The sequence below is a fragment of the Artibeus jamaicensis genome, unplaced genomic scaffold, assembly GCF_021234435.1.
Source record: "Artibeus jamaicensis isolate MK-2021 breed Jamaican fruit bat unplaced genomic scaffold, CSHL_Jam_final contig_252, whole genome shotgun sequence".
NCBI classification, from domain to species: Eukaryota; Metazoa; Chordata; class Mammalia; order Chiroptera; family Phyllostomidae; genus Artibeus; species Artibeus jamaicensis.
Window position 1 is genome coordinate 1,214,458 of NW_026521538.1, and position 26,538 is coordinate 1,240,995.

The 26,538-nt window shown below is 44.3% G+C and overlaps 2 protein-coding genes across 3 annotated transcripts in view; both read right to left on the reverse strand.

The window, feature by feature from the left end:
• Positions 1 to 3,941, reverse strand: part of TM9SF3 (transmembrane 9 superfamily member 3) — a 60,131-nt gene extending 56,190 nt beyond the window's left edge. Inside the window, exon 1 of the mRNA XM_037138917.2 lies at positions 3,684 to 3,941. Within this exon, the coding sequence (XP_036994812.1) occupies positions 3,684 to 3,779 (96 nt within the window). The 5' untranslated portion in view covers positions 3,780 to 3,941. The remainder of the gene's footprint in view (positions 1 to 3,683) is intronic.
• A 5,712-nt stretch (positions 3,942 to 9,653) lies between these two features.
• Positions 9,654 to 26,538, reverse strand: part of PIK3AP1 (phosphoinositide-3-kinase adaptor protein 1) — a 94,240-nt gene continuing 77,355 nt past the window's right edge. For both annotated transcript variants that reach the window (XM_037138918.2, XM_053662460.1), the window contains 4 exons: positions 21,895 to 22,050; positions 17,444 to 17,514; positions 15,999 to 16,117; positions 9,654 to 11,274 (listed from right to left, as the gene is read on the reverse strand). In XM_037138918.2, the coding sequence (XP_036994813.2) occupies positions 11,217 to 11,274; positions 15,999 to 16,117; positions 17,444 to 17,514; positions 21,895 to 22,050 (404 nt within the window). In that variant the 3' untranslated portion in view covers positions 9,654 to 11,216. The remainder of the gene's footprint in view (positions 11,275 to 15,998; positions 16,118 to 17,443; positions 17,515 to 21,894; positions 22,051 to 26,538) is intronic.

The window sequence follows — 26,538 nt, forward strand, 5'->3', positions numbered from 1 at the left end:
TTAGGAGACAATAATCTAACTACATGTTTCCAAGTGCCCTGAGTTTCAGAAAACCAAGTAAGCATAAACCACATCCTATATAGCTTTCACTCATTCTCAAGAGTCCTTTTTATGACCCTTTAATCACATATTAAGAACTTGTCTTTCATCAAAGTGTTCTTTAATTTTTATTTCAAACAGTGTCCTGCAATTCACATGATTCAACTTTCAAAAAATGAAGGGAACACATCTTTATATACTCTAGATGTATGTGTACTCTGGAAGTCAACACATATTTTCTTCTCATTACTCTTATGAGACTACTAAAAGGGCTTTGAATAAATAAGCACATAAAAATACCACATATATCTCAATGGTCCTATAAATCAAATCCTAATTCAGTAGGTAAAGTAAGAGAAATAAGGGGCTTTGTGGAATTGAATAAAACAGGTATTCCTTCTTAGGACCAGCTAAATAATTTGTGGAGGATAATACAAATAAAAATGCAGGGCTCTGTGCTCAAAAATTACCATGAATTCCAAGACAGTGACAGCAGAGCATTAAACCAAGCAGTCCTTACGTGCTTGCACATATCTTATGACTGCCCGAGTGACATGCCCATTAAGTTGGCACTACCCTGCTTGAAGGCTAAACCCAAATATTTTTCTCAGTAACAACCCATATGGATCTAGAATTATCCAAACATTTCTTTAAGCACTTATAAATACTATCAATACAAAGAAGTACTCAATTTAATACCAAATGTTTTACTGGCCTGTTTTTAGCATAAGGACTGTAGAAGCACATCCTTTGAGAGTATATTAGACTATTAGTTCAAATTGCCTGAGTTTACATACTTCCCACTACCCCTACTGCCTGTGCAGCTTTGGGTAAGTAACAACCTCTCTGGCATTGGTTTTTCCTCATTAATAAAAAGGGCGTATCACCCTTTTTACACCCCGTTTAATAAAAAGGATGTTACGCCCTTTTTATTATGCTTATTAATGTGTGTTTAAGGCTATTAATGTTTAAAATGAGTTAATATATATAAAGTAACAATAATGCCTAGCATATATTGCTTACCAACCCCTTTTAGTTATCATTCTAACTGGAAACTGTCTTAACAGAAAGTTAATCTAAAGGGTAAACTTAAACTTTTGAAAACTGTTCTTTATTAATAATTCAATTCTACAAGAATTTTTAAACACCTACTCAGCAACCTTCCCTTGGCAATTTTTCTCCTCCTTTGGTATCATTCTTTCTTCAATGGCTACTTCTGCCTTCCTGATGGGGAAAAAAAGTCACTTGACATTAGCCTTTTTACCATTGTGATCTAGCTAGGATGAACCACCTCATTTCCAAAAAATATTTTCAATAAATTTGGAAGAAGTAAAATATTAGACAAAAAAAATGTGAATGCCACTTAAATTTTATACTTATATCTTAATGTTATTCTTCCTATAACTTTTTCCTTTTTTAAAATAATTATCAAGTAACCAAATGAGCAGTCCAATGGAGACATGAATGAAATGTACTCCAAATTTTTTGTCTAGCAATTACCTCATACATATATTCTCTCAAAAATCTTTCATCAGCCCTTACTGGTGTGGCTCAGTGGACTGAGTACCAGCCTGAGAACCAAAGGGCCGCTGGTTTGATTCCCAGTCAGGCCACATGCCTGGGTCGCAGGACAGGTCCCCAGTTGGGGACACAGGAGAGGCAATCACACACTGATGTTTCTCTCCCTCTTTCTTCTTCCCTTCCCCTCTCTCTAAAACTAAATAAATAAAATCTTAAACAACAACAAAAAAAACCTTTTATCAGCCTTAGCTAGTGCAGCTCAGTGGACTGAGGGCCAGCCTGGGAACCAAAGGGTAACCAGTTTGATTCCCAGTCAGGGCACATGCCTGGGTTGCAGGCCAGGTCCCCAGTTGGGGACACAGGAGAGGCAATCACATTGATGTTTCTCTCCCTCTTTTTCCCTCCCTTCTCCTCTCTCTAAAAATAAATAAAATCTTTGGTGGGGGGAACCTTTTATCAAATATTTTATACTCAAAATAAAAAATGTTCCTGGCAATAAAATTTCAGTAAAATTAATTTACATTTTAATTATGTAAATTAATCTAAGGCCATTTTATATACCTCCAATTTTTGAAATTTTAATTAACAATTTTCCCTATTTATAGCAGTTCATTATAAAGACACAAGATGTAAGAGCATATTACTACTTTTAAGCTTAAAAGCCTGTATGATGGAACTACATTTAAGAGTTCTCAGTTTTACACGGTAGCTTTCCTTAAGTATTCAAAAAATTAGAAAAATATTAGTAACTGTACTGCTGACTAAAGGACTGACCATTGGAAAGGAACAGTTCTTACACTTCCAAACAAGTTTCCCGACAGAACAGGAAATCGTTTTTTCATTTAACTGTTTAACCACTGAACAAAATTATCTTAAGGTAAAAAGTCACAAATACAGCACAAAACCATGTCACTGACATGGGATTTGTCTTAAAAAAAAAAAAGAGGTAAGAAGTTTCTCACTGCAATTCAAGGTAAAGTAGCCAAAACTTCAGAGCTTTTAGCTCTTAATAAGCTAAAATAAGAGCCCAGCTAACGCAGGGAATGGAGAAACGAAATCTGGTTATTATAAATAAAACCTAAAGTAGGATGCATTGAATAAGTAAGAAGATTGCTTCATTCCCTCGCTTATCAGGACAGAAAACTCCGCCAAATCTTTCAGATTTAGTACACACACAACGTTCATGCAAAATCATACCAGTAGTGAGTTAAGGTACAAAACCAATTATTTGCCAAGCTACCGGTCCATTTATGACTTTCCTGTCTTACTCACGTCTATCATCCTGAAAACCTCCGAGTTATAGCTCAAAGTGAGTCACCTGAGTCATTAATATATATGACAACTAAACAGCCAATGAACTTTAGTACAAATGCAAAAGGGATTGCTCCCAACAGACAAGACTGGGAAACTCACGATCCCTTAGTCAGTCAGAAGCTGCCCTAGTTAGAGACCACTGGGGTGGGAGCTTCATCTAGGGGCTGGCTGGAAAGGGTACGGAGAAAGTTACCAAAAAAAGGCTGTGAAGTGAGCGTGTAGGCTGACAGCATGTACACATGTAAAGTTCTTCACCCCAAGTTCATCAATGCTGTGGCCACGCCAGCGATTTCGTCCTGTTGGGGGCGGGGGTGGGGAGGAATATAGGCCGGTTCGGACCTTACAGGAATGGATATTTCCTGGTTGGGTATGATGGGTAATCGTGCTGCATCCATCTTCCACTGCGTCGTAGCCCCCCTTAGCCAGAGCGCAGCTCCCTTCCCACGGGCCACTAACCCCGAACTTGGCTTGCCCACAGCCCCCGCCCCAACGGCGAAGTGAGCCCCGTCCCGGACCACTCTCTTCCCCCGGACTCGAGGGCCCCCAGGCCCCGGGCTGGGGCGCCGTTTAGGTCCGGCTTGGGGAAAGAGGCCCAGTCACTCCGGGCGCGCAGTCCTGTCCCGGGAGCGCAAGGAAATGCCTCCTCCCAGTTCCCGGGGTTCCTGCTCCGCCAGGCCCAACCGGAAGGCGCCTTCGATGGCCGCGCGGCTCGACAGGGCCGCTGGGCTTTCGCGGCCGCGCCGGGCCTGCGGAGCGGTGAGGCGGAAAGCGGGCCGGGTACTGCGGTGGCGGGCCGGAACGCCCCTCACCGTGTGCTCGTGCTCGTCCGCCCGGGCCCGAGGCAGCAGTAGCAGCAACAGCGCGGCGGCCGCCGCCACGCCGGGAGCGCCCGGCAGCGGCCTCATCCTCCGCGCTCTCACCAACTCCTCCTCCTCCGCCGCCACAGCCGATTCGCATCCACCGGGCGCGGACTGACGCACGGAGCCCGGGCACAGCCGCTGGCTCCTCCGCGCCGCCGCCGACACCGCCTGCTCCTTAGCCTCCCCCGCCCCCCGGCACCTCCTCGGCCTCTTCCTCTGACTCAGCCACGTCATCCGGCCACCCCGGCACACGCCGGAAGTACCTAGCGACGCGGGGCCGCAACCGCCGCCGGGCGCCCACTCCGGGAAGCACTAGTCAAAGCGGCTGAGGGCCTGGCTCTGACGGGCGGCTTTCTGGCGCTCCGCAGCATCCCCCTGGCAAGTTCTGCCCTCCGGCCTTGGGTCCCGGAGGCTCCGGCGCGCAGACACCGCACGACCACGGCGTAGGTGACTGAGCCCGATCCTCAGGGCCGAAGCCGACTCCCGGCGGAGCTCGGAGTTCTGTGACCTTGGCCAAAACGCTTTAAGTTTTCCTGGCCTCATTTTCCGATACTATTAAATGGGGTCTGACCTGCCGCCTCTCGAGCTTGGGAAATCAAATCAAATGACCCTTTCCAGGCATCTGTCGTTGTGAACGAATCACGAGATCGTATAATCATTATGGGGGGATTGTTAAATTCGTACAGGGTTGAATAAGTATTTTAAAATAATCAACTACTTATTGGACCGCTAGTATTCAATCTTGTTCAAATTCTTGTTCATTTATTTGTTTATTTCATGCTGGTCTCCTGTCCACAAACATAAAACCTCCTGGAAGCTAAGCTCCTCTCCTAAGCAGAGGTCCTGTCCTCTGCCATATTTCCTGTGCCTAGACCTGTGCCAGTCGCAGAGTAGGAACTCAAAAAATGTCAAATAAATACATTAATATGGCACCTCCATCTACACCACCCTCTAAGCCAAAAATCTGGAACTTGTAGCCAGATTGCCAGTATCTCTCAGCCATCAGCAGTCAACAGTTCCAGCATTGGGTCTCTTAGAAACATTTCAAGAGTTTATTTTTCTTCTCTTTCTTCTGCTAAGAGCAGACAGTCTCTACCCCCCTATATATTGTAACGGTCTCCAGCAAGACCCCTGCCACCAGTCTCTCCCTGTTTATTCCCTCCAACACATGCCAGAGTGATTTACTAAGAAGAAACCTGATGATAACACTCGCTTAAAACACCCCTTGAATATTGTTTAAATGTCATGGAATCACAACTAAGATTTTCATCTTTCAGACACTGTTCTGAACCCTTTACATGCATTGACTTTAGTCCTCACAAAAACCTTAGGGGACAGTACTATAAGTATGTTCATTTTACAGATATGATAACTGAATCACAGAGTGATTAAGTGGCTTGCTGAGAGACAAAACCCAAGCTGTCAGTTTCCCGAATCCATCTTACTACTAGTGGATTATCATCCATACAGCCATTTTAGAAAATGAAATAGCCCTGTATGGCATGGCATGGAATGATACCTGATACTTTTAAATGGAAGAAGTTGAAAAAATAGGACATAACTCCATTTTAGTCTACCCATAGAAAACAACCTGAAAGATTATGACTCAACTCTCAACTTTGTATATGCCTAGGAATATTTGGATGTTTTTCACAATGAGCATGTGCTACATATGTAATGTGAAAAAAATCTTTGCTAAAGGACAGTCCTGTTAGCATGCAGCTGCACACGCAGATCCTGATTTATCTCTCCAACTTTACGTCCCACTAGTCTCCATCCTATATTATTTAAATACACCATGTTTCTTTATACCTTTGTGCCTTTGTGCTCAATGTTCTCTCCGCCTAGAATGCAAATAAATGGACAGCCATTAGAATGGTCTCTTTCCAGTCCTAACTGAATCACCACCTCTCAGTGAAACCTTGCACGACATCCTCAGGAAGCTGAGCATCTCTTCTTCAGGATTCTGATAGCATTTGGCATGTTACATTACAATGACCATCTAGTCCCATTTCCTCTTCTGTACTACATCCTGACCTTTTCTGAGGGCGTGCACGTACCACCATTTGTTTATATCTGTCCCAGCTGCCGTGACAGTGCTTGTGACATCATAAACACTCCATAACTATTTGGAGAATGAATGAAAACAGTAGGTGAAAGTCAAATAGCATACATATATTTAAAGAATGCTTTCTAGCTAGTCTAAGAAAGATTACAAGGCAGTACACGATCAATTGCTAAATGAATCATACACCAGTAATTGCTATAGAAATCAGAGGAGGATTCTTGTTACATCTTTGTATATCCCCCTGAGCACCTCACGTAGTGACTTGCTCATGGTAGAAGTTCAGCAAATGCTCTGTGAATGAAAAATCACTGCTTTTGAATCAAGTGATGAGGGTCATTTGAAGAACAAGCGATGTAAGTGCTGATTAAGATAGATGAGTTGTTTCTTACTTAAACATCCATCACCAGCCCCACATATTCAAGTCAGTAAGCTTTGCTAGGTATGGGAAGCACTGCATTGGTAATTGCTTGGGGGTGGGGAGGACACAAGAAAAGTTATATTCATTTAACTTAAAACCAGGAAACATTGCATATACTACAGAAAACAGGCATAACAGGATACCAGAAAAAACCGAACTGTACGGAATGTGACCAACTGTGCAAATGTTCCACTAGGAAAAGGGCAATGGGCAAGGAAAGAAGAGCAAACCCTGTTTTGGTGGAATAGGTAAGAAAATTTAAAGGTGGAAAGAGCATGTTGGGACATTAATTCAATGACTATTTAATAAGCATCTCCTATATGTTAGGAACTCTGGTAGGTGCCAGGAAATGATCGTGATAAATTGATTTAAATAATTAAAATCTGATAACAGATGTGAAAAAGGGGAATCAGAGATAACATAATTGATTAGAGGAAAAGGAGTGTAGCTTCAAAGATCCTTTGTATCTGATGATCTCATGGCTCAAAAAACAGGACTCAGGTTCACCATCAACATCAGTTCCTTCAAACTGAGGAGTGGAAAACATTGATATATCTTATTTCACCAGTTTCTTCATCTAACAAGGTCATTCCCTAATACCAAAAAGGGTGGCGGGAAATGCCCATAAAACCCACACCCCAGCTGTACAGCCTCTTTTTTATGATAGTTATGATATAGAGCCTATCACCAGCAAAGGATCCAAACACCCACAGTTATAATCTATTCTTCTCATTCTTGATAAACATGATCATCAGAATCATGGTCTGTAGATGACAATATATCTTCTGATTTTCATCTTCCACTACCTTTTCTTGGAAATTCTATTCCTTCTTCTTACTTTGTTATGTTGCTCTTGCTGGGTATTACCTCTGGGGTGAGTGGTCCTTCTATCGCTATTACCACCTTTCGCCTCTACCTTTTCTGCTCTAGCTGAAATGTTGTAGGCACCAAAGAACATTGTCATTGGTCTGAGCTCTTTTCTTTAGGAAGCAACCACATAAAACACCAGGTTCTTAGACTGAAGAGCAAGTAAGGCTATGAATTTCTTTGTACAATTCCCAGTTCACTATTTCTCACATATTTCTAAAAACTTATTTTTTCTGACAATTATACAGGGAAAGGAACATAAGCTGCCTCCCACATAATAAGATCCCTTGCCAGTTAGGTGCTGACTCCAGTAAGGCTGCCTCCCTGCTTCTTCAGTTTGAGGGATTCCCCACCTCTCGCCTTAAACTTGGACTTAGAGAGTTGAAGGGACCTGAAATATTACTGAACACAAAACTCTTGATAGATGTCGAAGCAGACCAGGGTAGTCCATTTATGTGAATTCCAGGTTCCCAGACTTCCAAGCCAATGTTCTCTTGCTACACCATTCGAATTCTTACTGCATAGCCAGCTAAGACATTTTCCCTGACATTTCGTGTGTGTGTGGCGGGGGTTGTTAAATGGGCTTCGGCGGGCTCGCCTGGGAACCTACTATTAATTACAGTGTCTCTGAGAAAACAAATTCTGAGTTGTGCCTCAGAATTCAGAACATCTTCCATACCTCCTACTCTTCTTTTCACCACCCTGGTGAGCACAGTATCTGGCCATTAGGAATAAACGAGGAAGGCCATGTTATATTCTTAACTCACTTGGAAATAAACAGAACACAATTTAGTTATAAAGCTGAAGAAAATATTTATATAGGCAGATTCCTCAAAATTGAGGTTTGATTGTTAGGACGAATCTTTTAGAGTTGTCCAAATTAGTCACTTGTCTTTCTTAGAAAGAAATCTGTTACTAATGATTCCTCAGCCAACCAGCTGCAAAACCACACATTATTCTTTGAAAGAGGAGCACGGAAAACCAACCCCTCAGGGCCTATAGGAGAGGAATCTAAAAATCCCAGGTATTGCAGTGATACAGGACAGACCAGGACCTCTCAATATTAATAACAAAGCAACATAATATAAAGGGGTGGGGGCAAGGGTAGGTAATTTAGATTGACTTGGAAAAATACTCATTGATGTCACTTACACTTTGCCTAATTTTGGCAAAGCATTGGGGATTACTCACATCATTAAACATATCAAGTGAAATTATTTGAATTCAACACCAGCCTCCTGTTCATAGTCTCTCATTCTTCACACTTTGTTGCTTAAATAGTTGGGTTATGTGCTCCCAGGTTTTAATGTAAGATAAGAAACAGCGCTCGCCTAGAAACCAGAAGACAATGGACTTTGTACAGTTAGAGGCAAAGGCAATGGCAGTGCATATGACTAATAATTCACTTTCTATTGAGCCAGCTCATAAAATCTTGGGGAAAGATGGTGCTAGCAGAGCTGTCTCCCAAAGCATCATAGAGAAAACTTTTTAGTGGCCTCTCTGGACACCTTGTTACAATTTAGTTTCTGAGCCTCATTGTATTGATATCCATGGTTTTGTTCATAATGTATTCCTTAAAATATATATAAAAGTTGGGTATGTGGAAGTTGAATGAATTCGTTATAATGGGTGGTTCTGTGTCTACAAAATGAAATTTTTTTTACCTCACCATTAGAGACATTTGATAACACAGTCCAAATGTTTCATCCAAATTTTTTCATGTTGTTCTTTTACTTTTACACATGACCAACCATTTGGGATGTTCAATGAGTACCTAGTGAGGGTTTGGGACTTGTCACCTTTGACTTGACACTGGGTCATCTCTATCCATGTCTCAAGTGTATCACACTAATGCGTCCCAGGTTTTTTGCCACTTTCAATTTCATGTTTTCCACATATTTTCACATATGAATAAAATACAGTAAGATATTCCAATATGGCACAAACACTGATGTTCATACAAAGATGCTAACACTATTGACTGGCAGTAGGTTTCACCATGTTATTGATCTAAATGTTCGTCAGTCAGCAAACGTACAAAAATATAAATCTGGCATCTAAAATGGGGGTTAGAGGTACTGAATATTTTAAAAGTGTGGCTTTCATCAAAATCAAGTGTGCAGAATATGGGGACTATCTATAAAGAACAGGAAGGACAGCCGTATCAACGTTATAATTTCTTGCTCCCTGTCATCTCACATTGCTCCATTTTTTTCCAAGTAAGTGACAAGGAGAATAAGGGGGCCATTGCAGAAGGGCTACTATGTGCCAGGCATCGTGGTAGGTAATTTGCATAAACACTCCCTTGTTGGCCATGGCCAATAGTATATTTTATGTCAGAAAAACACCCAATATCTCAGAAGCTATTAACTTCAACAAGAGTTCTGGTTCACTGGACTGAGGAATGAGATTGCAAAAGCACTTTTAATCACTAGGAAAGGACCCAATAAAACTGTATTTAAATGATCATTCATAGTGTGGCTTTTACGTACCTGTGTGGGATGGAGAATAATTTCCCGGAAAACTATAAGATTTCTGATATTTTTTAAAGAAATAGGTGCAATACTAATTTTATCATATGTTTATTTTTTAAATTATTTATTTATTCAGAGAGAGGGGAAGGGAGGTAGAATGGGAGGGAGAGAAACATCAATGTGAGAAAGAAACACATTCATTGCCTCTCACAACATGCCCGAACTGGGAACCAGGCCTGCAGCCCAGGCATGAACCTCGACCAGGAATCGAACCAGTGACCTTTAGCTTCATGGGACAAAGCCCAACCAACTGAGCCATGCTGGCCAGAGCTTATTAGACATTTAAACATCAAATTAAGGACTTGTGTTTTGAAAGTAGATTTATGTGCCAGGGGAATCAAAATTAATGACATACATTAGGCTCTATGTTTTTTGCACACTCAGATTTCCCAAGCTCAGTGGTAGTAACAGGTATATAAGGAAATAGATAAATATTTTTATTTTAGGTTTTTTCTTCCTTTTCTAAGCCCTTAGCAGAGAAAATGTCAAGGATTCTCTTCTCTTTTTATAGCCAGTACTAAAATCTATGAAGACTGCAGGGCAAGAAATAGGGTCCCTGGCATCCCAAGCCTCTGGTTCCCACCATTTACAGATGTTTTCTTTGGCAGCATCACTGTTTTGAAAGTATTCTAAAGTACTGATGTCCAAACTGAGAAAAAAACAAAAACAAAAAAAAACACTAACATGGTACTGTAGCTCCATATCTACAGATATGGAGATAATGGAAGAAGGAAATTTCCAGAAGGCCAATGGCCAGTCACTGACCGAATTTCTACACCTGGGCATTTCTTGAAGGGGAGAGCTTGGCTATTTGTAGCTGGAAAGTGTGGAATCTAAACCCGCCCGTTCCTCTAAGCAACCAAATGCTCTCAGTTCCAGACTCCATGGAACCTCATCTGTGACTTCCTTATAAGGGGGGTTAGGACTAATCCCTTTTTAAAGTGTTTTTCAGATTGTTATCTGTGACCAGCCCCGGCATTTACACAACGTCCTGCATTTGACTGTAACACTAACCTCCTGCTCACAGTCTCTCAATCTTCATACTTTGCTACTTACATACTTGTGTTATCTGCTCACAGGTTTTAATATAAGATGAAGAAATGGTGTTGGCCGGTTTGGCAGAAAAGTTGAAGAATCATTTAAAACTTAGGATGTGTCTTCTTACTTGAATACTGTAAGTACTAAATCATAACCACTTGTAGAAATTAGTCTGGATGAACAAATAAGTAAGGCCTAATATAAGTACATTTTAGTAAAATCTCTTGTAAAGTACATTTCAAATCAATCTCTCCGGTTTCTGACATGTTAAATTAGAGGTAAGTTATTTCAATTAAGTCTTCACCTTTTTGGCAAACAAGGATAGGGATCAATGTAGTTGGCGATGGTGAATAAAGTCCTCAGTTTTTCACTTCTTCATGCCTTAATAATCTCTTCTTCAAGGAAAGCCCAAACCAGCAGGGCCACAACAGTATCAGCAATAAGAGTCGATCTTAATGCCAGCATCCACACCATAAAATGCACCATGAAGACATCATTGCCAGGCTGAAAACTGCTAGTCTCTAAATCCTGAAGTAGGTAGCATTTAGGAGGTGGAATCAACGACCCCTTCGTGGAACAGGTGGAGGAGGAGGGAAGGTCTCCCTGGTCGGAGGCCTGAAATGAAAGACAAAGCAAGAACATGACCTTATGGATCAATATGTCAGCAGGCTTTCCTGTGTCAAACACTGTGAACAGGGAAAGTACTTGTCCTTCCAATTTGCAAATGCACTGCATTTCCTGTGATATTTATTGGAGTCATTCTTCCAAGGTACTCCGTTATGTGTGTAATTAAAACAGCTATTTTTATTTGAGATGGAAGAGTCTTTAACCTTTTTAATTACTGCATAATAAATGTTTTAAAAAGAAAGATAAAGCAACTATTTTATAATGAATCTGATTAACTAGGTCTCAGTCATCCATGATTTGTTGCAAATGTGGTCTACTCTACAAGGGACATGTCCCTCAGTTAATGAAACTGGCCACACACAGGGACCTCTGAGTGACAGCCATGCTGGCTGTGGCTCACAACCCTCCCTGCACATTAGAATCAACAACTGAGCTTTGAAAAATACCAATTCCAAGGTTCCCCTCCAGACACATTCCATCATAATTTTTGGATGATGGGGCTCAAGCGTCACAACTTTTTAACAGTATCTGTCCTCCAACCAGTTGTATAAACCAAGTCTTTTCTGATGCTTTGACATCTGGAGCCTTGCCGATCTCGGCCTGGAGAGGCTGCCCCTCCCAGGGTAAGCTACTTCCTAGGGATAGCAAACAACATGCCTGCGAGCACGCCTTCCATATGTAAACCAATCAACCCAGAGCCCACATTCCAACCACCTCCTTTATGGGGCTGCTGCACACGTGCACACACGCACACGTGCACACATGCACATGGGCACACATGCACACGGGGGTGGGGGGCACTATCCATTGGCTCTAATCACCTCGGGGCCATGTGACAAGCAAGGAGAGCCAGCCCCTTTGCTCCTGGCCCACTGAAATTATTCAAAACAGTCCATTCTAAATCCGCTACCCCCGCCTCACTTGTTCCTTCCCATGGAAACCCCTGCAGAGGCTCTTACCCACATTTCTCCTCGGCTTCCTCCTGACTAAACCCAAGTGCCCTGTCCTCTTGGGATCTAAGGGCATAACAAACTGTCTTTTTAATGGCAGTCATCTTCTGTTCTGGGGACCTCGACATACCTGAATAATGATAAAACCTGTATTTTAAAATACCCAGGATTCAAACATGCAGCCAGGCAGGAGACAGACGCACTGCAGCAAGAAGGCCCTGAGGAACTGAGAATCTCTGGTCTGCTTCTCACAACTTCCTCCTGGGAGCACCGAGTGCATTATTCCCAACTCCATGTTTGCTTTTCTAAGAAGTGCCCCCATCCCATGTTATCTGGATGGTTCTTGAATTGCCCTAAATGACACTCCAGATAGACTTGGGTGAGTCTATTTAAAGACAGGTTCAACAACTGCAGGTGGTAGTTCCACATGTGTGCTGTAAAACCAATATTAATTCCCTCGGAAGCAAGTTGGTAAGTCAAGAGAGAGAGCTTTGTCAGGTGCTATAATCTAACTGTGTTACCCAGGAGTTGTGTACTTGAGGATTAAATGAATCAATGAGTAATGTTTACTAAATGTCTTTTGAATGCAAGCTTTGTATAGGTCAAGGAAATGACAAAAATGGTAAAGGAGGGGCTGTCCTGGGAACAAGAGAAGGAGGCAGAAGTAGGAAAGAATAACCACAGGCATCCTCAAGAGGTCCTGCTATGGCCCCTGGAAGAAATGGTTTTATGTTGTCTCTTTATCCAGAAAAAACAAATGGACAGCCTCCTTCATCTCCCCAGTCTTCCCTGTGAACTGTGGCCTTATAGGAGAAAGCCAGAGGTCAGTCAGATGATACAACTTCCTCTCTCCCTTCCTCCCTCCCTCCCTTCCTTCCTTCCTTCCTTCCTTCCTTCCTTCCTTCCTTCCTTCCTTCCTTCCTTCCTTCCTTCCAAACAGATAAGACAAACAATTTTCTATTATCTGGCTACTCCTGGATGTAGGATGAAATAACAGCAAGTAAAATGGGCAGAGACCCCACCCTCAAGATGCTGAGAACATTATGGATGACAGTCAATAGAGAAAATGAGTCAACTGTACCAAGTGTTTTCACTAAGGAAGTCATAACCGATGGGAATATATAGTACAAACACTTACGCACAAGTCTGAAGGCAAGTTCAAGTTCTCTGAACTTACCAAAGTGAGGAAATGATGCCCACATTTTGTGAGGCTTGGAGATGACTGTTGGAAAGTGACTAGCACAGTTTCTGGCCTAGAGTAGGCACTCAAGAAGTAAAGGTAATAATTTCATCAATATAATTAAAGATATATCCTTAGACCTTTTTCCTATGTATGCCCCACAAGCCTTACATTTTATCTTCCACCACAAAAATCATCATGATTCCCTCCAGCCCCCTCTTCCTCCCTCTGCTGACCCACGCCACAGCTGGGGTGGGTCTACAAACAAACCATCTCTAATTTCATTTTGATGAACAACTGCAGCTAAAAATTGGAAGTCCTATCTCAGGTAAACAGATTGATTATAGATACCTCAGAACCATGGGAAGAAAGGGTGATACACCAGAACCAAAGGGTAGCCTGTGGGAGACAGCCTCTGCAGGACACTGGGGTGTGGGGGCTGGAGATTCAATCATCCAGAGACATCTGGGCACTGGCTGCTTTCTCCTCCCTATTGAGAGTGAGGTCTTGACGATGATGAGTCTAGTTCAAGAACCCAGCAATTGGATGCTGGTTAATGGTCTTTTAAAACAAGATTATTGTTTAGCTGGTAAGCTTTTGTGTAGTCATAAAATTGGTTTAAAAGGACCTTATTCACCTTCTCTATTAGTTAGTAAATAGCCTCAGTCCCAAGTCCCTTCACTCCTGGCCACTCTAGCCCCTTCTAGAAATGCCACAGACTTCTTTACTAGTCAGCAGCTGAAGGGTTAACCCTGGTACTGCAGGAGGCTTCCAGAAGCCTGTTCTGATTAGGCTATACCTAGGCTATGCCTTAAAGGGGAGTATATAGGTTGTTAGTGACTGGCAAATCACTAGTCTATGGCAAAATAAGTTCAAAAACAAAGGGGCAATGGATGGGCAAGAATTGGCTTTTTCCCCCTTCAACCTGCAGGACCTCACCTATGAAGAGGATGACATTGCCCGATGCCCACCCTCCAGGGAATAAGGAACAAGAGAAATGCTATTCAAAGACAGAGTGCATCTGCTCCTGTCTTGTCACCACCTGCCTTCCCTGGGAACTTACAACAGGAGGAAGGGTGAAGCCCCTTTCCTAATCTATAACCCACCTGCACTGCAGTAGATGACTTGATATCTAACTGTTTAACAGGTAGGTAGGCCAAACCAAGCAGTACCAATCCATCCATCCATGCATTTACATGATAAATATAAATATTTGCTAAATTGCTAATATGTTCCAGTTATAGTTAGTGCTAAGCACTGGTGATAGTAGCAAAAAATATTTTTTCTTTTTAAAAAAAATGTTATCTATTTATTTTTAGAGAGGGAAAGGGAGAGAGAAAGAGAGAGAGAAAATCATCAATTTGTGGTTGCTTCTCACATGCCCCCTACTGGGGACCTGGCCCACAACCCAGGACCTTTTGGTTTGCAGGCCAGCACTCAATACACTGAGCCACCTCAGCCAGAGCAAATAAAAATTTTTTAATCAAAAACAGTTTCTATTCTCCTGAGGTTCACCATCCACTTGAGGAGACAGATATATAAACAAGAGCCGCAATGTGGATGGATCATAATAGAGGTGTCTGGGGAATCAAAAGAAGATTCACGTAGGAACGTCAGGGAAGGCTTCACAGAGGAGGTGATATTTGAGCTGAGGCCTAAAGGTTGCGTGGGAGTTTTCGAGGCAGAGATTGAAAGGGGATAGGAAGACAGCATTTCATGCAAAAGGAACAGATTGAGCAAAGACACAGTCCAAACTGGCACAGCTCCCTGGGAATTCTTAAAAGGTGGAGCATTGGTGCATACAGGAGGGGGTGGGACCTGAGGCTAGATGGGGCCAGAGCATGCTAAAAATACAGAATTAAATTTGAAGGCTTTTATTTCGGGAAGTGACATCATCAGATATTTCTACACTCTGCTTACAGCATGGAGGAGGGACCAAGTGGAGGCAGGAGGTAAATATGGGCCTGTGTGGATGAACTTGGGTACTGGCAGATGGAGGGGGGCGTGCATGTGAGAGCCAAAAGGGCAGCAGGACGGACAGGGCCTGGAGACACGCTGGGTGTGAGAGCTGCGAGGAAGACAGGGGCGGAGTTAAACTCAGCCGAGGCACATGAATGTTAAATAATTCATCCACGTTCACAAGTGACTGCCAGTGACTCGTCCCCAGGCAGTGCGGTGCCGGGGCCATGCTCCTCACTCACCCCCATACCACACTGCCTCTCACCTTCATTTCCATTCCCAACTCCTCCTTGTCTCCTGGTCCCCAAAGGCACTATCCCCACAATACAGCCAGGGGACTTAGTTAGTAGGGAGCCAGGTTCTAACCAAATAAATAAAAATTATTCAAAAAGTTGATGTTTGCCAATTATTTCATTGATGAAATATTTCATTTGCTATTAAGAGTGCATGCAACTAAATAAAGCATCACTTAAATGAACGAAGAGTCCCCACTAAAATATGTCAAAAGTAGGCATTTCAGTTAGCCCTGAATGCATCCTTAGGTCATTTTAGATGTCCCCAAACCCTACTCCCCCCTGAAATTTAGAGAGTGAGGAAAACTTTCCAATCAGGGTCCATGTTACCTCTGTGAGGCAGCTCGGGGGGGCACCCGGGGGGGCCTCTCGATGGGCGGAGGGGGTGCTGCCTCCACTTGTGGGGGGGCAGGACTCCGACTTCGAGTAACCTCAGGGACTTCATTATCCTACAGCAACACACATGAGAAGGACAGGTGAAAATCACATGCAACAACCAGCACATGGACACCACTTTCCCCAAGACCCTCAGCCCTCCTCAGGCTTTGCTGAAGGTTTTATTCACAAACTGATCATCAACAGAGCAAAGCCAGGGCAGCTCTCCATCAGCTCCCAGAGCCTTGAAGGAGACAATTAGGCCATGTTATCGTTAACGGTCCTTGCTACTCAGAGTGCAGTCTGTGGGCCTTCAAGGTCAACATTACTTGTGAGCTTGTGAAAAATACAGGCCCTCAGGTTCCTGCTCAGTCAGAACCTGCATTTTAACAAGATCCTAAGTAATTCTGATGCACATTAAAGTTTGAGAAGTACTGCTCTGTGAAACCAGATAGAGCCGGAGAAATTTTGGTTTTAAACAAAAGTCCCTCTGGGGACAACAGAACGGTGAGTGGTTGTCAGTCATAGGGCAATACAGTGTGCGCTGGAGGGGCTGCCCACCCTAGGACCCTTTCCCAGGGAGTCTCCTGGGTGACCCCCTCTCATTGCCCCCTCCCCCTCTCCCCTGCCCCCGGTCCCTGGGTCAGGATAGAACCATGATCCAAACTGGGCCTCAGCCTAAGGCAGCCAGCCGTCCTCTACTGGGAGGCCTCGAGGCCCTCAGGGGACTGTTTGCTGTGATGCACGTGGAGAGGCAGGAAAGGCCGGGATAGTTTGAGAGCAGAGAGCAGATATGCACCGAGCAGCACAGACGAAAGAGTTTGTGGCCCCAAGAAAGACAGACTGGGGCACCAGCTCTGGCGTGTCTCCCCACTCCCGATCCAGGCCCTGAACTGTGATCACTGTCCCCGGACTCCCTGAGACTCACCTGGCTCCTTCTCACAGACGCCCCTTTGGCTAAAACTAGCCTGAGTGGATTTCTATTCCTCCTTCCTCCCCTCCCTTCCTCTCTAACTCCCTCCCTCTTTTTATTGAGATAAAATTCATATGACATCAATGTAACCACTATAAAGCTGATGGCTCAGTGGCATTTAGTACAGTCACAATATTGTACAACCACTAACTGCCTCTATCTAGTCCCAAATCATTTTCATCGCCCCAAAAGGAGACACTGTACCCACTGAGCCATTTCTCCTCATTTCCTCCTTTCCCCACCCAGCCCCTGGCAACCACCAATTTGCTTTCTGTCTCCATGGATCTACCTATTCTGGGCATTTCATATAACTGGAATCCTGCAGTGTGTGACCCTTTGTGCCTAGCTTCTTTCACCTGGATGTCTGTTTCTTGCAATGAAATGACCTCTAGGACAAGACCAGTGGGGGCAGGGTTCCAGCTCTCACCTCATTGTCCCCCTCCATCCCGCTGCTCACACTGAGGAGGCTCCGGGTGCTGGATCGGTTACTGGCACTGCCTGAAGAGAACAAGGAAAGTCAGCAAGGCCAGAGAGTCTCTCAGGCTAAAATACAATGCACAAGTCTAGCTCATATTTTTACCAATAGCACCAGCGCATAAGCTGTGAATCTGGGAGTCTTCAAAATGCTGCCGTCTTTTTTTTCAGTATAAAACAAAATGGTTCACCTTTTTATTATATATTTTGCTTTACAGCTACTATTTACTGAGGGCTTCCCACACACTGTGTGCTTTAAAAACGTGATTGTCCAACCCCTTTGAAAATCCCGTCTGATACTAGTGCTCTGATGTGACAGACAGGCAAGAAGAGATACGCAGTTTCTCACTTGTTCGGGGCTGTTTCTAAGAGCCAATAAGATGCCTCGTTAGCACAGTAGGGAGCCCGTCAGTCTCCCAAAAGCTGCAAATTTTGAAGCTGAAGTTTTTTATTTATTTAGAAATCATATCAAATATGTGCGTGTATCACACACGTATATACATCTCCTAATAAGGGGCCAGTTTGACACAAAACAAAATGCAAAGCACAAGTTCAAAAATATACTTTACACTCATGGTAGAAACCGTGGCTGTGTGTTTAGGTGCTCGAGGCTTTTGAACTGCAGATTTATCACATATATCGTCAGAGTGGCACTATCTGATGGAACTTTCTGGAAATGTTCTATTGTATGTTGTCCAATATGGGAGCTAGTGTGAAATATGGCTAGTGCCACAAAGGAACTAAATTTGACCTTTTCCTAATTGTTAATTAACTTAAATGTAGATAGCCACGTGTGGCCAGTGGCTATCATCCTGGACAGCACAGCACGGCACCAGCATAAGCACATGGTGATGCAGCAGTGAAGAGGGAGGAACAGCTGGCAACCAAATCACACAAGGACATTTTAACGTTAATTTACCAATATTGCCATTAACACTATTGCCAGGTGTTTGCTCAATTTCCACTTAAACAGCTCCTCATCAAATTAGTTTATAGGTAAATGGTCTTAGTTTTGACTTCAATGTGGTATCAACTTTGACATAATTAATTTAGATGTTCACTTAGATAGAGCACATTAAGATTATAATTTTGGATTATTTCTCAGGGGAAGATTTTACAAGTTAAAATAATATGTCAAAATATTTCTAGAAACCAGGAGATTCAGAGTTTGTTTATTAAGGAGCACGTGACCCTGTTCCTTCCTACGCAGTTACCCACATATAATACTGTCCACTCTGCCAGAAGGCCCCCCAACCCACCCCCTATCCACAAGTCTAAAGCCTCCTCAGTCTCCAGCACTCAGGACAAATGCTGTGGAAACCTTTCCAAATTCCCCCAGATGGAGGTAACCCCGCCCACCATGGGCTCCCATCCCTGAGTGGCCAAGCCTCCCGTGTCATTCATTGTTGCTCACTCCACTTCCTCACCATGAACGAGCTTTGTGCTGAAGGTTACCCACTAGGAGGAAGCAAAAAACTGCCCAGGTACTAGCTCCAGACCCTAAGAATTCACACCCCCAGCTCCCATTGTCCCTTCCCTTGGTGTTTTTAAATCTTTACCCCCTAGTGTGTGGTGTTGAACCTTGGCTCCCTGGATTGGCTGCCCTGGCCTCTCCCCTCTCCAGGCTGGCCACTTGCACCCCCTCTGGACTGCACAGTTGGTAGAGGCCTCAGCCTGCCTCATCTTCAGTCTTGTCAGTGGGGAAAAGGGCAATGCCCCCCACCACCAGGCTTCTGTCACCAGGGAAGAAGGCTCAGACGAGCATCTAACTCATGCTGTTTTTGTACTTTCTCTCCTCCATTACTATCAGCTTGAAGACAGGACCCATTTCTTCTTCACTGTTATGTCTCCAGTACACAGTCTAACTCAGTATGCACAGGGTGGTCCTCAGTGTTTGGTGGAGGAATGAACGATAGCCAAAAATGACCAAATATATGATCCTTAAGAAGCTTCAGTCAGCCCTAGCTAGCATAGCTCAGTGGATTGAGTGCCAACATGTGAACCAAAGGGTCACCAGTTCGATTCCCAGTCAGGGCACATGCCTAAGTTGTGGGCCAGGTCCCCAGTAGGGGGTGCATGACAGGCAACCACACATTGATGTTTTCCTCTCTTCTTCCCTTCCCTTCTCTCTAAAAATAAATAAATAGAATCTCTTGAAAAAAAGAAAAGAAATTTGGATCAGATAATCTAGGAAAAAGTCAACAGTCTTTCTGTAACGTAACTTGTGTTCTCTTAGGCATAACATCACTATGCTGGAGTTTGAAATTTCAGCTATAACCAGATTTAGCCTACAATTGTTTTTCTGTGGTTCCCAAGATGTGACAGCTACGTTATAATAGAAATAGTGCTGTTTTCAGGAGTGACTTTGAGGGTTAAAAGGCAGCAGAGCGTCAGAGCTCGGCCATTCTCACTCTCTCTCCCTGCTCAATAAGCACTCGTACGTTGGGGCTTGTCCTTCGGGGATGTTCCCTTTATGGATCTGGTTATTATATAAGAAGTTTAGGCTACGGATGGAGGCCACACATAGAGAAGTGCTGAAGGATGACAGGCCACCTTGGATGTTCCAGCCCAAGACAAGCTTACTGCTGAACATAGTATCTTGAGTGACTAACCCACATGGAGTGGAGAAAACCATCCCCAGTAAGTTTACGATCAGGCATAGATGATGGTGGTTTCAAGCCTCCCCATTTGGGGTGGTTTGTTAGACAGCAACAGATAACGGAAACCGTGTAACAGGGACCAGATGCAGTCTACAGCCACAGGGCAGAGTACAACCCACTGTTCTCTGGGTTGCCATTTAATAACATTTGCTAACCAGATAAGCTAGGCATTCTGAGACAATAAGCCACTGCGCAAGGTGAGAAGCACAGTTGGTGCTTTCCATTCAGTTCTCACCCCAAGCTAACTCAAAGTATAACACACGCACAAAGCCTTTGAAATCAATCCACACTGAAATGAGGACTTTGCATTTGCTTCGTTAAAATTCCCTCCTCCAAACCTGGAACACACTGCCCACACCCTCAGGGGGGGTGTGCCACTCCTCTCCTCCACGCAACATCTGAGAGATGGGCCACATGTCCCTTGCCTCCTCAGTCACTTAGGATCGCTGGAAAAACCTTTCCCATTTTTTAACATGTCAGAGTTCTCTTAATTGCCTCAAGGGGATTTTTAGATATACATTATCACACCCATCGTGTAAAGGGAAGTTTTCTCCTCTGTCCAGTCTAGACTTCCCACATGGCCATGTGGCATGCTTTGGGTCTGTTTTGACAGGTAATAGTGGCTGGAATGTTATAACCTGAGAGGCGCTGGATTCTACTCCCATTTTGCCACTCACTGGCTGTGTGACCTTGGGCAAAACTCCTTCCCTTTCCAGGTTACAAATACTCTCTGTATAAAGTGAGGATGGAGACTAGTTCAGAGGTTCTTGGCCTAAGTCCATGGATGAGCCGAAGTGTGTGTGTGCCTGTGTACACACACGTGCGTGTGCATTTTTTCAGGAAAGTGCATCCAGCACACATATCAGATCCTCAAAGGTTGGTCTGGGATGCAGAAAAGACTAAGACTCCTTGGGTTGGATGCCCTCCCTGCTCCAACATCCAAAGCCTGACATTTAAGGAGACAAATCCTGAAATTCAGCTTGTCTCTTGCTCTTTTATGGCACTCTGAGCTGTTTTGATAACACTAAAATGTATGAAAGGGAGGAAACTCAATCCACGTGGGTGGTGCAGCCAGCTAACACTGCGGTGGATGTGGAAACAGAGTCCCCAGCTCCTGCCTGCACATCAGCGCACATTGTCTGCTGCAATCAGACTCCTATTCAAGCCTTCAAGCCAAAAGGAAGACATTCCCTAATTAAATCCTCAACCTACATTGTTGGAATTCTCAAATTTGAGTCCATTGTTTTCTAAGGCTTCTGACTTTGTGACCTTTCTCTCTCTTTAACACAGCTGAGGAAGCAAAAAGAATAATGGCCAAAGTCTTGGCCCTGGATCCAGTCTGCCTGAGTTCAAACCTCAGTCCTACCACTTATGAGCTATTTAATGAGGGCAAGGCACTTAGTGTCCAGTCTCCTCCCATAGAATCACTGTGACAATCACAGGATCTGTAGGAGAGACTTAGCATGTAGGAAATGCTCAATAAATGTTAACTGGTATTTGACTAGGTTTTTCTCCCTATAAAAGAGATAGAGTAATAATTATCAAGTGATCTGCCTTCAATGGATATTTTTGTAATGGATCTTTGGTCCCTGAAAAAAGGCAAAACTCACAGGTGAAATGTTCCCCATTTCTTACACCTCCCAAACCCAAATCAGGCTCCCACTGAGATGGGCTGGACTCGTAACAGCATGGAGTCCAGCTGTGATGGCACCGCACAAGTGCCCCGGCTTGTCAGCTTGCTCACTTGCTGTGCTGGAGGTACTGTCTGTCTTCCAGTCTCCTCGTCTTAGCTCAGTCCTTGGGGGGAAGACGCTTTTCCTGGGGCCACTCTCATAGACTCCAAACTCCACCTTCCCGGGCAGGTGCTGTGAGTGCCGAATTGGCACGGTGATCTCCAAGGCTGGAATTAGACGAAAAAGAGATAAGCTTCAAGGCACTAGGGACTGCCATCTACCAAACTGCTTCGCTGCTTCTTCCCACCTGCCTCCCTCACCAGAATCTGGAGGGTACCCGGAGGAAAGGGAAGGGCAAGAGAGGGGAGAGGAGAGAGAAAAGAGGAGGGAAGGAGGAGGGGGAAAGGACAAGGGTCTGCCCAATTCAGCACCGGAACTCCACAGAATCCTCTGAGACAAATGTTGGGGGACAGAAGCGAGAGATGGGGGAGGTCAGAAAGAGCAGAGAAATGTTTCCCTACCAGGTGGTGGAAAGAATGTTGGGTTAGGGAAAGGCGTGGGGCTCCAGCTGCTGAATGGGAGGCACTCAGCCAACCTCTCTGAATTACGTCCCTTTCTGAGGAGGTGGTATGAGCATCACTGAACCTAATAACAGGTTATCTGGTGAAGCAGGCAGAATTCTAGGAGCAGCCATATGTTTAGCTCCCTGAAAGCTCCCAACATCATGAAACAAATACAACTGCCATCCTTCCCAACAGAAACTAAGATGCAGGGAAGTGATGCAGCATGCCTTTATTAAACACCTGGTAAGCGGGACAGCTGGAATTCGAACCAGGCTCCGAACTCCAGGCTCTTCACCACCGCTCACACTAGCTCTCAGTCCCTGAATAAATGATGGATGGTGGGTGGGTGGTCCAGAACTGACAGCAATGACCCAGAGGGTCATGAAAGGAGGTCCATTGGGCCTGTGAAAGATTTTCTGACTTCCAAAACTGATGGGCGGCCTTAGACCTTAGACCCCACAGATTCAGACAGACAGATCGTTTCTTTGCCTTGCAAAGCACTGACCTGATCTCTTTGTTGACGTAGCCCTGTCCAGTGGTTGGTCTTTTCCCTCCCTAGATTTCCACCCATGGGTTCTATGGCCAGAAAACTCCTGCTATAAGAACAGAATAACATATCTGTGCGTAGCACATCAGCTTCCTGCCTGGGGAAGAGTGAAAGCCAGGTGAGCTCCCTTAGCTGCCCTGAGACTGGGCCTCTGGGGGGAGGTGTCAGCTCTGTATATGTGGCTTTTATCTTCAAGATACCACTTCCTCCTCCACCCTGCTCTTCCATGGGATGGGCATAGCAGGAAGTTCAGGGAGTCCAGGGGTAGAGGGAACCACGCTTGTGGAAGCCAGAAGTCTGCCAATAAGGGTAAATGCAAAAGCTAAGAGGGTATGAAGGAGCAGGGGTGAGAACAGTGTACACCAGGTGCATGGTAAACATTCTGCACAGAGAATGACAAAAGAGTGCATCGCTGGCTTCTGCAGGCACAAGCCCCCCTCATTCTAGAGCCTCTAGTTTCAAGTGCAGCATCTGGTCCTAGTGCTACACCAGCTTTCCAGGCCTCTGTGTAACTGGTGTTTTTCCCATCCTTGGGCTCTCTCGGTTACAGCTGAGCAGTGGGAGCACCCACTCACTCTTGGAGCTACAAGGGCAGAGACTAGCTGGTGTACCTGCACATGGGTGTGAGCCCACAGGTTCTCAGAGCCCCAAAGGCTGTCATACTTTCTTACCCCTCAGCTTTGAGCCAGCATATTTTTAAAACAACAACATTTTAAAGAGAAGTTCCCGTCTGCTTCACTCACTTCAGGGAGGCAACAGTCTACTCTCAACCAGTCTGAGGAAGAAGAAAAGTAAAATATAAAGGGAAAAAAGGAAGTCAAAGGTTCAAGAAAATCAAGTAGAGCCAGGCTAAATGTCTATAATATCCTGATAGTCTTCGAATAAAGGAACAGTTCCAGGAATAATAGATATCATTATTGGATTCTGTAGGACTTTTCCCAAAGTGGGTTCATACGTGTTGTTGTACCTCCTTTGAACTCTGCTACTTCTCCATTAAGTAAACAAGTTATGTGTAGTAATCATGGATGAGGGAATGGAGGCACAGAGTGGCTCAAGGAATTGTCCTGCATTATAAAGTGATTCAGTGACAAAGCAGAGATCAGAAATGAGGTTTCCGGGGACCCAGCCTGCTGCTCTTGATCCTGCCCCAGACTGGCCACAGTCACACCCAGAACACAAATATTGATTGTGTTCTCTGTGGGGCCAACATGTTCGACAGGGCAGGCACCGTGCCAGCCCTCCCCGATTTCCTATACCATCAACACTGCACCACCCCAATAAGGGCAAAACAGCTCCCTATGCTGAAGAAAGACTGGCAAGCTAAATGAATAAATTTTTATTTTTTAATTATCCTGAGTGTACGAACCCAAATTAAAGAAAAAGAATCATCGTTTTTCTATTCTAGAGCAAAGGAGGTTTCTAAATGAATAGAGGCAATCCTCATGTTTGAGTGAGTTCCATTTCTTGAAAATGTCCTCTAAAGAGAAATGCCACTCGTCAACTCTAATTTTTCTGTAGATCAATATCATCTCATGCCAGTGTTTTTTAAATGTTTTGTTTTGTTATGAAGCAGAATTCTTTCCTCTAGTGAAAGCAGAAGCTCAGTGTACAAAACAGATTCTTTTAAAGGAGCTGTGATGGCCAACATAGAGTAAATGGCCTCAAACCCAGTCCCAGTCCTAATCCACGCCCCCGTATCCCACCTCACCACCCCACCCCGTTCCAACCCCCTACCCCCACAAGCACGCACACAGCAGTTCTGCTGCACCCCAGTGTGCAAATCCCTAGAACAGGCAATTACAAGTTCGTGTGTCACTATATATATATAATTAAGTTTTATGGAGTTAACTAACAGATCATATTTACTCAAGGATACATAATGCCTTCTCCTTGGTAGGTGCTCTAGAGCCCTTGGGCCATGCTGTATAGTGCAGGGTCCAACTTCCAACAGCTGAGGCTTTCTCCGGGAGCCAGATTACAAGCACCCCTCCCCAGAAGGCTCAACCAAAGACCTGGGAGCTGGTGTCTAAATGCCCAGCTCTCTTACCCCTCCTGCATCACCAAATTGCAGCTTTCTGGAAGCTGCCTGTGTTTAAAAGCTTGAATGTTTTATTTAATTAAGGCTTCTTTCTTTGAGTCCATGTGCTCAAGTTTTAAAAAGCACTTCAGTCTTTTCACTACCTGCAGCCCTATTGTCCAATCCAAGGATGACTTGCAGATCTTGAACCTGATTTTCTGCCTTTTACTCCTTCTCTTCCTCTCAAGCAGGAGGGCAGACAAGTGTGAACTTGACTAAGGGCAACATACATTTAAAATCTAGTCACTCACAGAAACATCTAAGGATGCCCTCTCTAACCTGCTGCCTCTACCCCTCTTTTCCCAAACAGTCAAAATCATTAATATTCACTAGGCTACTGCTATATGCAAAACACTGCGCTAGGCACTGTGGGACAGGCTCTGGTTGGGGAAAATGGATCTTCAAAAATAGAAGACTAACTTGTAAGCTACCAGATGGTGAAGGTTGCATCTTTGGGATCTTTAAGATCCCTATTTGGCAGGGTGCTTGATGCTTAATAAGTATTTGTGGACTGAATAAATGATGTCGCCAAACATTTCCCTGAGATCAGCTATGCCCACAAAGATTTCCTGAGCTCCAACAATGTCCTGTGCTTCACGCATGGGATTCAGCTGACTGCAGTGTATAATGTGTGAAAAGGGGGGTAAGTGGTGGCACAGGAGGCTACTCTGGAGGAGGCTTCTCTGAGGAGGACTAAGAACTTACAGCAAGCACTAAAGGATGAAAGGAGCCAGCCAGTGAAGATGTGGGAAAAGAAGCAAAGGGGGGACAGCAAGTGCAAAGGTCCTGGGAAGAATGTTCTTGGCTTGGTGGAGCAACGAAAAAGAGTCCATTGTGACCAGAGAGCACAGGGTGGAGAGAAAAGTGGGGGAAAGCTCAAGGATCAGACCGCATGGGACCTTGCAGGCCACAGTGAGGAGTATGATTTTCCTCTAGGGGGGACAAGAGGCCCTGGAGGATTTTGAGCAAGGGTTTTGAACAAGAGCCCCTGGAGGGATTATTTTTTAAAGGGCTTTGGCAGTAGTGTGTAGAATTGGCTGTAGAAGAGTATGAATGGACATGGGGAGGTGACTGAAGAGGGTCCTGCATTAGTCCAGGGAAAGGTGATGGCAGGTTGGCTGCAGCTGTGGTGTGAGAGATGGTCAGGAATGAGCAGATTTAAGCTGCACTTGGAAGCTGTTGATGGTTTGAATGAAGGAAAAAAGTAACAGCAATCAAAGGCAGGAAGAAAAAGAAGTATCAGATGAATGGAGCGATAGTAGTTCTATAGATGTTCAAAAGAGGGAGGAACGCAATGGCCTAGAGTGGTACAGAAAGGCCCCATTGGCGAGAGCCTGCCACGCTGGGTTTGCAGCCCAGTCATTTTCATACAGGTGAGAAGGGAGAGGCATGAGCAAGGCGTGCAGCAGGAAGATGTCCTGTTTGAAGATTAGAGTGTTACCAGCCTGACCAGGTTCGTGGGAAGTTGAACCATTGATGGCAGTTGGAGACAGGCTACAGAACTTATGCACAAACTTAACTCTTTATA